The sequence below is a fragment of the Durio zibethinus genome, chromosome 1, assembly GCF_047325235.1.
Source record: "Durio zibethinus cultivar Kanyao isolate XHJ-2024 chromosome 1, ASM4732523v1, whole genome shotgun sequence".
NCBI lineage: Eukaryota > Viridiplantae > Streptophyta > Magnoliopsida > Malvales > Malvaceae > Durio > Durio zibethinus.
This window is the reverse complement of record NC_143162.1, coordinates 5,740,963-5,757,094: the sequence shown is the minus strand read 5'-3', so window position 1 is coordinate 5,757,094 and position 16,132 is coordinate 5,740,963. Positions and strand designations below refer to the sequence as shown.

The window sequence follows — 16,132 nt, the reverse complement described above, 5'->3', positions numbered from 1 at the left end:
ACAGCAGCTTTTTGTGAGTTAGCAGATGGAGTTCAAGGTTATGGGTGATGCTGAGTTCAAACCAAGTCCAAAAGGATGAGTGGATACAAATCAATCAATTCAATGGACTGCCATGGCTCTGAATCACTTTCTTTTTTTTTCAAGCTGCGATGAGCTTGACCATAGCCCAATTATGAAATCTTTTGCAACTAATGTACTAATCAATTTCCCAAAACTTATGAATTATGTTTCCTGCTTCTGAACACTGATCTGGAAATAAACTATCAGGGGAGGAAAACAAAAACAATATAATAAGTTTGTAAGAAGATATAAAATGTCAGATGTAGATTTTCCTAGACAGGTTGAGATGAAGGATTTAGGTTGCTGTCTCCAGGACTGGCATCAGGAATTGGGATCCAACAACTTTGAACCCTGCAGGTAATTACATTCCCATCCAGCCATGGCATAGCTGTTTGACATTGGACCCAACTAGATTACCAGACACACATTCAAGGAAATCATATGGGCACTAATCTTCAAAAGACGACAAACAGGGACCATTGACAAGCATTCACTCTTTCTATTTGAACTTTTGACTTTCAAATTCAAAAAGTTCAATTATCTCATCAACCAGATTTTCATTTTCAAAATTAGTTGGATAAAATGGGTTTATTCTAAATAAATTAATAAAACACTGATTACTTTTTTATGCAGTATAATTTTGCATTATTTGAAGAATATGAGAGTTAAGTACTTGGCTTTTTGTGCTTGTTTTGTTGACTAAAATGGATATAGTACCAGGACATGTTGCCTCAGCAGTCAAGCACCTTATCCTTGCTTGATTGTCAGCTTGCCTTAAAGTAAATGCCACCTATATAAATTCCTTGAGATATTATTTAACATATTTTTAGGACAAAAAAAGCTTAAATATAAAAAAATGTAAAAAAAAAATTACCTTCTCTTTTGTAAGGAAATATGTAAAAAATCTTAAATAATTAAAATTTTCTTAAAAAAAAAAAAACTTACAAATGAAAATATATCCGAACATTTAGTTTTAGCTATAAATGCATAATACGAATTTCCCTTTTCTGAAATTAAAAAATAAAATAAAATTAGTACAAGTCAAAGCCTTTAAAATCACATATATTAATCCAAATTTCCTAACATCTTACCTCAATTGACCATTACAAAATAGTAGGTAAATGACAACTTTTTCTTTAGTTCCTGTGCTATTCTTCAAGGCGATCTTGAAGACATTCCCTCAAAGGACAGTGCTATTCTTTGTCTTCTTACGTCTTTCCCTTTTCCATGAAATTTTAAAACTTCCTTTCCCAATTTGTTAAAACGACAAAGGATCTAAAGATTCAATTCAACGAGATATGATCATCGACTATTTTTCTGAGGCTAAGGGAATTAGTGGGTTCTTTATCTCCAACAGCTCCCCCTTCAATAATTACTTTGTTTTTCCCCACAAGCAAAACACATCACACCATGGATTAATGTCAGCATTGCCATGCCCCAATTTTTACAAGAAAAAATCTAACCAAAACCCCACCAATCTTTTTGTTGTTAGACTAAATTTGAAGTATGTACTTGAAATCTCCAAATTTAAAAACTTAATACTATTTTTTTTTTTTTATTTTGAGTTCAAAACTTATAGTGAATAAAATGATCAAGAATATAGAGTTTTGGGTAACATAATATTAATTATCTATTGTTCTTATAATATAAAATTTATATATTGATAATTTATTACATATAAATGAATCAAAATTAGAGTACAAGCAAGGAAACAAAACAGAAAGAGAAGGTGTGAAGAATGTGAAATCCAGCCAGCCAAGTAGAGCTCAATGGCATGGCATGTCCCTCATTAAGACATTTCAATAATACACACATGGAGCTGTCCCATGTCTCAATAAATAAAATTAAAAAAAAAACTAAACTAAATAAAAAAGGACTGATGATATGTAAGTATAATTAAAGAAATTAAGAATGAAAAAGTAACCAAAATCTTTAAAAAAATAAAACAAAAAAGAATAAAAGAATTAGCTAGGTGTGTGGTCTCTAGTTATGCTTCATAAATGTTCCAACCCAACACATCTACATCTTTGCTTCTCAACTTATTGCTGTGTGGATGGCAACAGGTTCAATGCCTAATTTCTTTCGTTTTTCCTCAACTGCTTTTGGTCCTTGCTTGTTTCGTGAACCAACCCATGACTTAAATTCTCCCGGACCCCTATCTTCCCTTTATAAATGACCCTCTGTCTCTTATTAGACATATATATCTGCTCAAATAAACTTGTCACTATAATTCATCATCTAACTTTAGCTACCAGTTTCCATGGAACTAATTATCATCAAGTTTAGACCTATCCCCAGTATTTTGCTGCTGCTGCTTCTCCTACTTTCCATACCTTACTTTTCAACAGGTTTGTAAACTTTTGCTGCATTTAGATTCTCGGTGGAAACAGCCTCAAAATGATATGATGATATAGTTGAGAATCCTTTCTCACCGACAATGAAGCATTTGTTTCTTAAATTTGTTCTTTTTTTGGAAGTTTCAATTAATTTGATGCTGGTTTTTTTAGGAAGCTTGGATGTTTCGGATGAGGTGTATGAGATAGATTATAGAGGTCCGGAGACACACTCTTCAATCCCTCCGCCGGATCATTCTCATGGCCACAGGCATTGGATTCACCGGGAAACCGATTTGCCAACCTCCAAAACTTCCAAGGGCTTAAGGGGTGGTAACAACAAAGGAAGAAATGTAAGTTACTTTCCATTGTTGATTATTAATGAAACTTAGATGCTTTAAAAGATAAGCAAATTTATTTGTTTTTGTTATCGTTTTGCAGGTCAAGAAAATTCATGGGTGAATTAAAGAAGGTTGTGAACCCCTCTTTTAGAATGGTTAAATTTTTGCTAAATTTTACTGCAGTTTATAGCTATTAGTTAGTTTCTTTTCTTCTAGATATGAAGATCGTAAGTAAACTTGAGAGATGTTGATTTTGAATGGCAGTCTAATTCTGTCTTTATGTAGCTTTAAAATTGTATCATCAACCTTAATTTGTAAATTTGGATATATGGTGTGATTTTGTATCTGGATATATATGTCTGATCAGTTTGAGTAAATGTAATTATTGATAATTAATTGATATATTTCTATCTCTCTAAGCTTCGAATTCTTGCAATTTTTTTTTTCTTTTGTCACAAATCAAGGGAAATACCAATCTCATTAATTTCATCAGCTATATCAATATCTGAGTTGTAAGATCTAATTACTTATGGGAATGGATGCTCTAATTTTAGCTAGAAGTAGACCACACCCCCCCCCCCCCCCCAAAAAAAAAATCTTGTATTCAATCATATATTAGTCAAATGAATTTTTTTTATTGGTATGGTAGGTTATGATGAAGGTTTGAATTCAAAATTCTTGATATTAAAGTCGATTCGGTACTATTGAACTAACAACATTGAAGTTGTTCTTTTATATCAATCAAATGATTGTATATATTTACACACAAATTAAATCAATATGTTTAAAAAGGGTATTAAATAAAATTATAATACAAGTGATTTAAAATTTATTAAATCATTGAAAAGAAAGAAGAATTTATGTCAAAGTCTTCATAATTGCAAACTAGTTAAATTAAGAATTAATTAAACTTGGCTTAATTGTAACGCACTGAATATAAATTTATCACTAACCATAGTTTATAAAAAAAGGAAAGAAAAAAAAAAGTGTATGGGTCCCCTTATATTATAATATATTATCAGCTTTCCCTTACAATTAATGGACAATTCATCAATGGTCTTTGCACAATGTGGCTACCATAAATATAAGCAAGATTTATTGTGCATGAATGTAACATATATCTAAATTTTTGGGTCATAAGAGAAGCCAAATTAAGGACTTGGGCCAGATTATGCATGCCCTCCAAATTAATGCCATTCTCCTTTTTTTTTTTTTGGCCAAAAAATTAATTTCATTCTCAATACATCCAATATTGCACTTTTATTTTACAACTTAATTTACTTTAAGCCAACAAAAATATCTTATTCAAAACTTATCTAAAACATTTTCATAGTAGTCCAACCAATAAAGGGCGGATCTATATGCGGTTAGTGGGAGCCTTAGCCTCCGTTGTGCTAACAAAATTTATGAGATAATTTGTTTATGAATCCCAAAGCACAAAACATTTAATTAAGAAAATAAAAAGTTATTTACTTGTTAGTTTAGTTTTAACACACATTTATCGTTTCTTTCTTCCATTTTTTTTTTCGTTCATTGTTCTTTCACTCATTCGATCAAAACCAGCAATAGACAACAATCCGACGCTATGCATTCTTGAAAGAGTATTCAAACTGAGTTTCTCTTGCTTACAAATTTTATCTCATTTTCTAACTTTGTAGACTTAAACATTATTTCTAAGTTTATGGAGGAATTTTTCTTCTTAATTCATAGTAGTTGGATATATTGAAAAAGATACATTTAAAAATATAGATAACGAAATTATTATAATATGTGTTTAAAATATGAAATTGCATTAAGGATAATTTAAAATTTTTAACAATTATAAAGAGATATGTAGGTTTCAGTTTTTTTTATTATTATTATTATTTAGTATATTTAATTTAAGTCTCTTAAATAAAATTTTTTATTCCACACTAATAGTAACAAAGTATAATTGTATAAGTCAAAGTGCGTTTAGATATATTTATTGAAATTAATTATTAAAAAAATGAGTAAAATTTTTTTAATTTTACATTGTGTAAGTTGATTATATATATAATTATATAATATAAGTTGATCCTTTCTCATATATATATATATATACATATATAGTAGAGATTCATTTACATTAGTGTAAATGTTTCACACTTAGTCATTTTGATCTAATAGTAAAAAAATATGTAACATTTATACTAGTATAAGTGGATCCCTTTTATATATATACCATAAAAATCAATATTTAAAAAAAAAATGCGTGCAAAGGTTTTCTTAAAAAAATTTAACAATTATTCCCTATCTTTAATGAATATTAATAATTATATATTAAAATAATCCTCAAGGAACCTCCTAATATAATTATGGAAATACGTCTCATACTATAATTAGTCAAAATTACTATAATACTCATCTTATCAAAATTACTATAATATGTTTATGAGTAAGTCAAAGGAAGTTAACATGTGGTATTTTATTTTAAAATTATTATAATGTCTTTATCAAGTTACGTATTAAATTTTAACATAATATAAAATTAATTATATATTAAATTTCTAAAATATCATTGTCATTACTTTATAAAATTTTCAAAAGTTACCTATTTGAAATTTACTATAAGGCCTTATTAAATTACATATGAAAATTTAATATAATGTAAAATTAATTACATATTAAATTATTGAAATACTCTTGTCATTAATTCATAAAATTTAACATATGATATTTTATTTAAAATTTATTATAATACTTCTATTAAATTATATATTAAATTTACAATAACATTACGAAGTGGAATGCAATTTTTACCCTATCTGAAAGTCTCAGCTCCCGATGCTCACTTATGTCTTTTTGACTTAACATTGGCACAAGACTAGAGGTGTAAATGATACATTAGTACTTGCAAGCTACTCATATTTGACTTGATTAAAATTTAAATTCGATTCGATTATTATCAAGCAGAGCTCGAGTTTGAGTAACTCGACTTATTAAATAAGTCAAATTCTAACATATTAGTATCCGACTCGAATAGCTCACGAGCCTAATTAAGCTTTTCTATTATATATATTTTTATTATTTTATTTATAAAATTACTTTTTTACCTTTAACTTAAAAAATCCTAAAATTTTATTTTTTTCTTTCACTCTTTTTCCTTATCTCTCTCATCTCACCAAAAAACCCTTGCGATGCCTTTTCCTCTCGAGTCCCATTCTCTTCCAATATTTCAAAGCTAGCTTAGACCAAACCAACTCAAATTCAAGACAAATCAAAGTTATAGTAGGCTGCTGCATGCTGCCTTTTTGTATAGTAAGTGTTTTTCTGCGTGCTGCCTTTCTTATGTCTGATTTGTTTTATAGTTACAGAGTTATCTTGTGCTACCTTTTTGTTTATCAAAACATTCTTTTAGAGCCTTTCCAAATATCTTCATGAAATTTTTGGATCACGGGTAGTTTAGATTACACATCAAATTTATTACTATCCTAAGCTCGGTCCATGATGATCCATGAGTAGACCAGACTATTGCACGCCCTTAATCTGCACATTCTTCACTTGCACTAGTCCAGTCCTAAGTCATAACCATCAAAACCCACCAGCTACTCCCTATGCCCTTGAGTGCCATCCAAATCAAGGACCTTTACAGCAACAGGTTGAGCTTTCAAGCCAGGCCTGAGATTGTCATCAATGAATCCCTTGTATACAGGTCCAAACCCACATTTACTGTGAAAATTACTCTTGCAGAACTTGTGTGTTATCACTTCTAGCTTATTGAAGGTAAATATATGAAGGCTTATAAGAGAATTTGAACGATTGCTCAGTGAAAGTGAAGAGCCAGGGTGGTTAATATCAGAGAGTAATGGCCTTTAGTTAGGACTTTGTTTGGTAGCATGAACTTTAGGACCTGAAGATGGGTACTTGGGTTTGATGTAGTTGGGAATGATATTTTTCCATGACAAATACTTTTTGAGGGCCATTTTTTATTAAACATTTTTATGTTAGGCTTTCAATTCACGCTTAAAGGTGGTTTAAATAAGAATGAGTAGAAGCAAGAAGTATAAGAATATCTGATTGGAATAAAAAACTAACAAAAAAAACAAGTTTATGACTTGACTATAGCTAATAGATAGTGAATTAGTGATCTTCCAAACCAATTCTTTTTTGTTATCCAGCAAGCAAAATCTTATAGCTCATGGGATAGCGAAGTTGCATTTAAATACTAAATTTCGTAAACCAAAAGTCTCTTTATTACTAGCAAGAAAGTAATTGAATTTGGGCCACCTTAAGACTTGCACAATAAGCTTTATCAGCAGAAAAACTTTTGGATGGTTCATATTATTTTTTAAAAAAAGTCATTAGCTATGTTTTTTTTAGTTATATTCATAATTTGAGCTTCGATATAGTTCATCGCTAGTTTCTAGGGGACTATATGATGTGAACACTTTTCTTTTTTATGCATATTATATTTGTTAGAATATGACCTGACATTTATTTCTAATGGGATTGAAGTAAATGTTATATAAATACTAACTAGGCACGTATAATTGTAAAAATTAATAAGAAATATTCATTTTAATTATCTTAGTAAAAAAATTCTCTCTTTTAAATTTTCTTTTGCCAAATCTTGATATTCACCCTAAAATTTAGGACTGACAAAATTAGTGAACAACGTTAATAGTTATTCCTTAAATAAAAAAAAAAACCAAAGAATCTATTTAAATTTTAAAGTGTAAAATAAAAAAAATAAAATTTTAGGAGTTTGTGAAGTAAGTATAAATAAATTGATTTTAGAAATTCAAATTATTATCGAAGTAGGTAATCTTAAATTTATTAAAATTCCTACAATATTAGTATATTTTTTCAAAGAATAAAATTTCATACTTTTCTAATAATTTGTTCTTGCAACTTGTTTGGCATGTTTCTCGCAAAAGAATTTATCACACATATTTCTAACAACTTGTTTGCATTATTACTTGATCTCAAAATTGAATTATTGTTTTGATTTATCTTTTTTTTTGTTATAGGAAACTAAACATGTCATTAACCACACCGGATATCTCTTATGTACCAATTCAGTAGACAACAAATTTTTTTGCCGGTCGAATTGTGTCAGATGATGGTAATAATTCAATGAATGAAGCTATAGATGGCACTGATGGTAACACAAATAAAATACCAGTCACCAATGCTAATGATAGAGAATGTGATGATGCGGACTTTGAATAGTGTCAAGAAGGTAATGAAAAAAGAGGCAAAAGATATTTGTTGTTTGGTTGAAGTTAAAAGAAGTTACTTTTCTTGATGGTTCTAAAAAAAGAGAGTGTGTCCATTACAAGAAAAAGCTAGCAATAAATGTAAGTAAAAGTATAACTTAATTTAAGAGGCACTTGATAAGTTGTGTTAAACAAAAAAATTTTCAGAATCAATAACAAATGTTCAACTTTCAGCCAGTAGCACATGTGGTGATGTACAAATACTACCTGCTCTCACAAATGGCAAGTTTGATATAGCAAAGATGAGAAAGGTAGTTGCAAATTAGATACTTATGCACGAGCATCCTTTTTCAATTATAGAAGATAAAGGTTTTAACAGGATGCAAAAATATGGGATGCTTGAATGGGAAAAGATATCACGTAATACTATTAAAAAATATTGCATGCAAGTTTATGAAGCAAAAAAAAAAAAATTAAAGGCATTGTTGAAGACTGTCAGCAAGATTAATTTGACAACAGATTTATGAAAATCAAGTAATCAAAAGATTGAGTACATGGTTTTTACAGCACACTTTATAAATTCTAATTGGAGATTGCAAAAGTGTGTTATTAGCTTTATTCACATACCTCTTCCTCATCATGGTGTTGAGATTGTCAATTGTATTTTTAAGCATTTAAAGAAATAGAGAATTAAAAACAAGGTGTTTACACTTTTTGTGGATAATGCTTCAAGCAATGATGTGACAATTAGAATTCTTAAAGATACTTTTCAAGAAATAAGAGGTTGCTTTGTGAAGAAAAGTTATTTCATATTCAGTGTTATGCGCACATCTTAAATCTCATGGTTCAAGATGACCTTTCTGAGATTAAGAATGTGATTGGTGATATTCATGAAATTATCAATTTTATTAATCAGAATTAGGCAAGACTTAAATTATTTTTTGATATAGTACAATAGTTACAGTTACTCGATAGAAAACTCATTCTTAATTGTAAAACACGTTAAAATTTAACATTCGAGATGTTGTCAACTACAATCAAATTCAAAAAAATGTTTTCAAGACTCAAAGAATAAAAATCTTATTATGAATGTTATCTAAGTCATGAAAATTGGGAAAAGGTGGAGAAAGTTTGTGAGATTTAAAAAATTTTTAATTCAACCACTAAAATCATTTCTGGAAGTGATTATCCAACTTCAAACCTATTTTTGAATGAAGTTTATCATGTGAAAGTGTTGTTGGATAAAAGGATGAATGGTGAAAATGAATTTGTTCAAGCAATTGTTTGTACGATGAAAAATAAATTTGATAAGTATTAGGGAAAATGTAATTTGTTAATAGCCATAGTAGCTATCTTGGATCCAAGGTACAAAATGAGGGTGGTTGAATTTTGCTTTCCTCGAATATACCCTAATAGACAAGCAAGAGAAAATAGTGCTAGAGTTCGAGAGGCCTTTTATGAGATTTATAAGGAATATACTCGTGAGTGTCAATTTGACAATGAGCATAGTACTGAAACTCAAGTGCATGATAGTGGTATTAGTGGTATGAATATAAAAGCTTCTTTTTTTGGTTGGTCTGAATTTACAAATTATGTAAAATTAGTTGAAACTGTTCAACCATAACAATCTGATCTAGATGTCTACCTAGTTGAGGGTTACTTTATTTGTGAAAGAGATTTCACTAAGTTTGATTCTTTGAAATGGTGAAAAGTGAGTACTTTGAAGTATCGTATTTTATCAAAGATGGCTCGGGATATACTTGCTATTTCTATCACTACCGTGGCTTTATAGGCTACCTTTAGTGCAAGAGATAGAGTTATTGATACTTATCATGCTTCTTTATCTCCTGACACAGTGCAAGCATTACTTTGTGAAAAAGATTGGTGTCGAAATCTTCATAGAGTGAAAAAGAAGAACGAAGTGAGTTTTTTTATTATTATTTTGTTATTGGGTGACTATCATTGCTTTAATCTAATTTTTAATTATTATGTTTTTTTACTTTATCTATATAGAAAGAGAAGAAATCAATTGAGATTGCACTCAGAATTCCCTAAAGTGAAGATATCTAATGTCTTCTATATATGTATGAAATATTATTATTAAATACTTTTAATTTGTCATAACATTATTAAAGAAAAATAGGTAGTAGCTAGTCTAGATTGAGCTTTTTGCATTATAGTTTATGAACCATAAGTTAACTAATGATAGAAACTCATGTTAAGGCAATTGACAAGACACTGTTTATATTTTTTTGCTCTGATTATAAGGCAATTGACAAGATAAAATCCATGTTGATGCTAATGTTAAAAATTTAAAGTTATTGATCATTGTAATAATATTACAATCTTTTTCTTACGTGGGTGGTTTTATTATTATTCTTATTGTTAATTATAATTTATTTGTTTTGTACTTATTCTTTTCTGTAGGTTTGTTGAAAAACAATATGAGCCCAATATTCATTTGAAGACATAATACTGTGAAGATAGCTTATGTATTGTTGTAACTTATATGTGCACTTATTTGCTTGGATATTTAATATCTTTCAATTAGGACTTTAATTTCTAAGTTTCATTACGTCTTATATTTGTGTGTTGTATTTGAATCCTTTGATGTGACTTTTATTTGTTTAGATTTGATTGTTGTGTAAGTTATTATTATTATTATTGTTCTTGTTGTTGTTGCTATTATTATTGTTATTATCTTGAAAATATAATATCTATTAGGTTTGATAAAAAATAATTGTAAAATATCTTGATCTCAAGCTCGAGCTCGAGCACAAATAGTTAAGCTTTTTTCATGTATAAAAATCGAGCTTTTATATATATACATATATATATATATATATATTAATCGAGCGAGCTCGAGTAGCTCAATTTCGATTATGAATCAAGTTCGAGTTAGAAAAATAAAACTCGATCGAGTTTAAGTCGAGTATCGAGTCTTGAGTTGGGAGTCGAGCTCAAGCTCGAACTTTTTATTGTATTAGCTCGATTTGATTCGATTATACTCCTACATAAAACATTTAAAGAAAAGTGTTCTTCGATTCTAGTTGTGAAGACAAGTTGGTACGGAAGTTCAACTTTAGGCTCAGTTTGTTTAGTGAAAAATGACTTTTAAAAATTGATTTATATATTTTTCAAATATTTATTTAATAAAAAATGATGGATTAATGAAAAATTAATTATTAGTTAACGAAAATGAGATAATTTTTTAGAAAATTATTTTTTTTACAAGGGAAACATAATTTCCAAAAAAGAGCTATTCATGAGTGGAATTATTTATCAATATATTTAAATATAATTTTATTTAAGTAAGATCTTGTACATATTTTTTTAAACTCAAACTTAATTTGATCATATTCAAAATATTATTATATTAAAAATAGTATTTTGATTTAATTTTACTTAAAAATTAAAATATTAATATTAAAGGTCTTAATATTTTAATTTTAAATACTTTTATAATTCTATTCAAATAAGACTTTGAATATAATATTTTAAATTCAAATTTGATTTGATTTAATTTAAAATATTATTATATTAATAAAAATATTTTATTTAATTTAAATTTTAAAAAATTAAAATATTAACAATAAAAGTCTTTCAATTTTAAATATTTTTGTTTTGTACATTATTAAACATAAATATTTTTAGTATTTCAATAATAAATTAAGTTATATTATTATTTTAATAATAAATAATAAAATATATCGTAAGATTTTTATTATTTTAATAATTAATGTTAAATGATAAAATAATATTATTTTCATAATATGAATATTTTTAATAATTTCTTATTATTTTTAGTTTAAAATATATAATTTTATATTTTATTTATTAAGGTATTTATATTACTATTTTAATAATGAATATTACTACTTTAATATTAATAAAAATAATATTTTAAGAATAGTAATACTATTTTAAATATTTCAAAATATTAGTATAAAAAATAAAAAATAGTTTTATTTAAGTATTTTTTACATTAATATAATATTTAAATATTAAATATTATTATTAACATATAATTATTTTTTAATATTAATAATTTTAATAATAAATAGTTTCAATATACTTTAATAATAAATAATTTTTAATATTTTAATAGTTATGTTAATATTAGTTGAAAAAAAAAACAGATTTTTTATAAAACAACCAAACAATAAAAAATATTTTTATTAACTTATTTAAATAATAGATATTTTCTATTTTTTAAAAAAATATAAATATTTTTCAAAAAATATTTTCTGAAAATAAATTTCTGTAAAACCAACGGAACTTTAATGGTGAATTTACCGTTAGATCTGTTTATTGGAAACTATTGGAGAAAGGGAGTACTCAAAATGGCTCAGTGAAACAATTCGATATATGAAAAAAAATCTAGAATCTGAAACTTCCTTACAAAATTATTATCTTCCAATTTAAGATTTACAACAATTGCATTCCAATTCATAGTGAACTCTTGAAACGCAAAATTGGCACCTTTAGCTACTGTGCCTTATGCAAACCAGAATTGGAAACTAGGGAACACTTTTTTGTTCAGTGCCCTCTGGTAAGAGCAGTTTGGTTTGCTTCTAATCTTACACTCAAGATGGATTGCTTCAGATTTGGAAGTCTCATTGAATGGATCAAACAATGGCTAACCATCAAGGACATTCATTCGAATGACGCTTATGGATTCTACAACCAATTTGTAAGCATTTTCGGTCCTTCTGAATACACAGGAATAAGTGCATTTTCGAAGACTCCCTTCCTAATCCCCTGAAAATCCTCTTCCGTCCCAAAGCCGAGCTTTCAAGCATATAGGAAGCCTTCAGTGACGAGGGTCCAAACTATATGAGCGCTCCAACCACGAGGAATCCCATTAATAATAAACGTAACGAGGTGGCTATTTCTAGTTTTTTTAAAAAGCATTAAAATACATTAAAAATAGTATTTGTATATTTTTATAGAGTTTTGCTAATTAGTATCCAAAAGCACAATTTAAAAGTATTATATAGTAATACTTTTGTATCTTCCCTCAATGCATCATAAATTATTCAATTAATAGTCAATTATTTGGTTTAATAAAAAATATTATTATAAATGTAATATCAATTATATTTATTTTAAAATCTTTTTTATATAAAAAAAGATCAAAATCTGAAAAAATTATGAAAGAAAAATTTATGTGTTGGGATCAAATTTTAACTTTATAGGAATTTATCTCTTAAGAAAATTATATAAATCATTTGAATTAATTCATAAATTAAAAAATAATATTTAGGTTTATTTGTTTTGCAAAAACTAAAATAATTTTCAAAATTTTTCATATTTATTAAATATAAAATTTACTTATCAATCTAAAATTACTTAACGAGCAATGAGAAAAGATGCCATTTTTCTTAACCAGTATTTTTTATGGTCGCCACAATACCTTAAGGAGGGTAGGGAGGAAGGGAGACAATGGGCCCGTTATTGGGCCGTATTTGTGCCATGATAAAGACAAGTTAATTTCGGACAAATCAAAACTCCGTATTCGGACAGCAAAAGAAATATATATAAACAAACAAAAAAAATTTAATGAGCTTTGTTTCTTACACACAAGGAGGCCAAGATCGACAAGGTCAAAACCTTTTTTGACCTCTTGTGTTTTGTCCCATTTCATCCAAATCTAATTTTAAAATTTTCTTACAGCTTTTAAAATTCTGATCTCTCTCTTCCAAAATCAAATCGAAAGAAAAAAAATCCCATAAAAATGGAAAATGACAATGGCAGCAACAGCACCGATCGCGACGAATCGAGTCCTCTTTTGAGCAATCAAGTGCTTGAAGAAGATGAGAAGAAGAAACTAAATGGTACAAAGACAAAGGAAGCTACCGCCGAGGTGGCAACTTCGCCTGGAGTTAGTAAGGGGGCTGGATTTGGGTGGACGGCAGATGGGCTGCCGTTGGTCCATGGGGGTGTTGTTGGAGAACCCATGGGCTGGTCTCAGTGGGACTCCTCCATCCTTGCTTGTCTTGGTCGTAACGATGGCTTTTGCAGCAGCGACATTGAAGTTTGTAAGTCTTTATATAATTTATTTGAGGATTTCCTAATTGGACCTGGTACCGTAGAAATTTGTTAAATTTGTTTCCTGCAATTAGAAGCTAAATTATAATTGCTTTGAACTTTATGCTTCTGCCACTATATGCAAATGATTGACATACTTTATAAACTTAAAGCTGTATTTCTGTCTTTTTTTCTTGTAAAAAAAAAATGATCTTGATTGTAGAGATGTTGGAAATTTTTTTTTGGCCACAAGAGATATTGGAATTTAGAATGGGAAAAGAAGGAAAGAAAAGGAAAATGAAAACACCAAATATGTTTTTTGTATGTTTTGCAATGATTAAAAGATGGGTTGTGATTGTAATCTTGTTCATTGTTTCTATTCTATGATCAATTAATTTTTGGTTAGTGTTAAATTTTTATACAATCTTTTGTGATTTAAGAAGTTCGAATTTGCTTCTGGAGCTAAAAAAGTTCGAGAGAATATATTACCAGATATTTTTGAAGAAATTATTTCGTCCATTAATAGAATTTTTAGATTCCAAAAGCAGGATTAGGTGTGGAGTTAAAAATTTCAGTGAGGGAATAAAAAACGAACTCATATTTTTGTGTATCTAATTTGTCACCTGTGAAATTTTTGTACGCTTATTTCGCTCTGAATTTCTAAATATGATATTTTGGGCAGGTCTACTTGGAAGCATGGCTCCTTGTGTGCTGTATGGAAGCAATGTTGAAAGATTTGGATCTGCTCGAGGGACCTTTGCAGATCACTGCATACCTTACTCTTTTGTCTACCTGATTGGAAATTTATGTTTTGGCTGGAATTGTCTTGCACCATGCTTATCATACCCTACTCGTACTGCCATTCGGCAAAAGTTTAATTTGGAGGCAAGAAAATCTTATCTTTCATCTTCCTTAACTTGTACTTTTTCAGATGATTTATATAATTTCAACTGGCTCATTAAGCATGATATGGCTTTTGCATTTGGTGGTTAGAACTGTTCTGTTATACAACGTTTTGTTGATCAATGTTTCTTTCTAATAGTAATGACACAAGTTCAATGTCCCTCTATCTATCCTTTGTTTGATTTGGTTTTTGGAAGTTCTACCATCCTATGGTCTTGGTGGTGGGGAAATCAATGTTTGGCTGTCTCCTCATTTTCATACACATTGTTCCCTATTGACTTTGTTTATCCCTTGGTTGTGTTTTTCTTGTGGGGGGACAACTAGGGGTTTTAGGCGTAGAATCAAAGGAATAACATGAACTATGGAAGAGCTTTCAAGATTTATTTTGTGGTTTTCTTTGGATGAACAGGGCACCTGTGAAGCATTTAACAGGTCATGTGGATGCTGTGGGAGCTGCGTGGAAGATGAGGTGCAACGTGAACAGTGTGAGTCAGCCTGTGACTTTGCAACACATTTTTTCTGCCATGCATGTGCTCTTTGCCAGGAAGGCCGTGAGCTTCGTCGAAGGTTGCCTCATCCTGGGTTCAATGCTCAGCCTGTCCTGGTCATGACCCCTCCTGCGGAGCAGACCATGGGCCGCGGGACCTGAGTGCATGCTTCCCATGTCCTGTCTTACATTGAAAAAAATCTATTATCTAGCTCGTCCTCATTTCACCAGTGTGATATCATGTCGGAAAAATACAATTCGCTAGTAATCTTGGTTATGTTTTTATATCAATCAATTAATAGTATCTATTTCTGCACAAATTAAATCATTCTGTTTAAAAAAAAAATTAAATAAAATTATAATATAAGTGATTTAGAATTTATTAAATCATTAAAAAAAAGAAGAATCTATGTCAATGTCTCAATAATTGCAAACTAGTTAAATTAAGCATTAATTAAACTTAGCTTAATTATAAGGTATTGAATACCAAATATATCACTTACTATAATTTAAAAATAAAAGAAAATGAAAGAAAAAAAAATGTTGGGTCTATATTATTTATTTTTTATGAATTATTGTAATATATTATCTGCTTTTCCTTACAATTAACGGACAATTCATCAATGGTCTTTGCGCAATGTGAGTGCCATAAATATAAGCAAGATTTGTTCTGCATGAAAGTAAATTATATCTCAATTCATCCAATATTATAATTTTACTTTAAGCCAATAAAAATAGCTTATTCAAAATTGATCTAAAACGTCATCATAATAGTAATACTAATAAAGTATATGTGTA

The 16,132-nt window shown here is 28.6% G+C and overlaps 2 protein-coding genes across 2 annotated transcripts; both read left to right on the top strand.

Moving 5' to 3' along the window:
- The first annotated feature begins 2,154 nt into the window (after positions 1-2,154).
- Positions 2,155-3,123, top strand: LOC111311045 (uncharacterized). Its single transcript, XM_022910424.2, has 3 exons — positions 2,155-2,408; positions 2,568-2,746; positions 2,835-3,123. The coding sequence occupies exons 1-3, from the start codon at positions 2,321-2,323 to the stop codon at positions 2,853-2,855; spliced, it is 288 nt and encodes a 95-aa protein (XP_022766159.2). The 5' UTR covers positions 2,155-2,320; the 3' UTR covers positions 2,856-3,123.
- A 10,355-nt stretch (positions 3,124-13,478) lies between these two features.
- Positions 13,479-15,659, top strand: LOC111311861 (cell number regulator 8-like). The gene is made up of 3 exons (XM_022911651.2): positions 13,479-13,955; positions 14,627-14,829; positions 15,257-15,659. The coding sequence occupies exons 1-3, from the start codon at positions 13,652-13,654 to the stop codon at positions 15,494-15,496; spliced, it is 747 nt and encodes a 248-aa protein (XP_022767386.2). The 5' UTR covers positions 13,479-13,651; the 3' UTR covers positions 15,497-15,659.
- Positions 15,660-16,132: the final 473 nt, after the last annotated feature.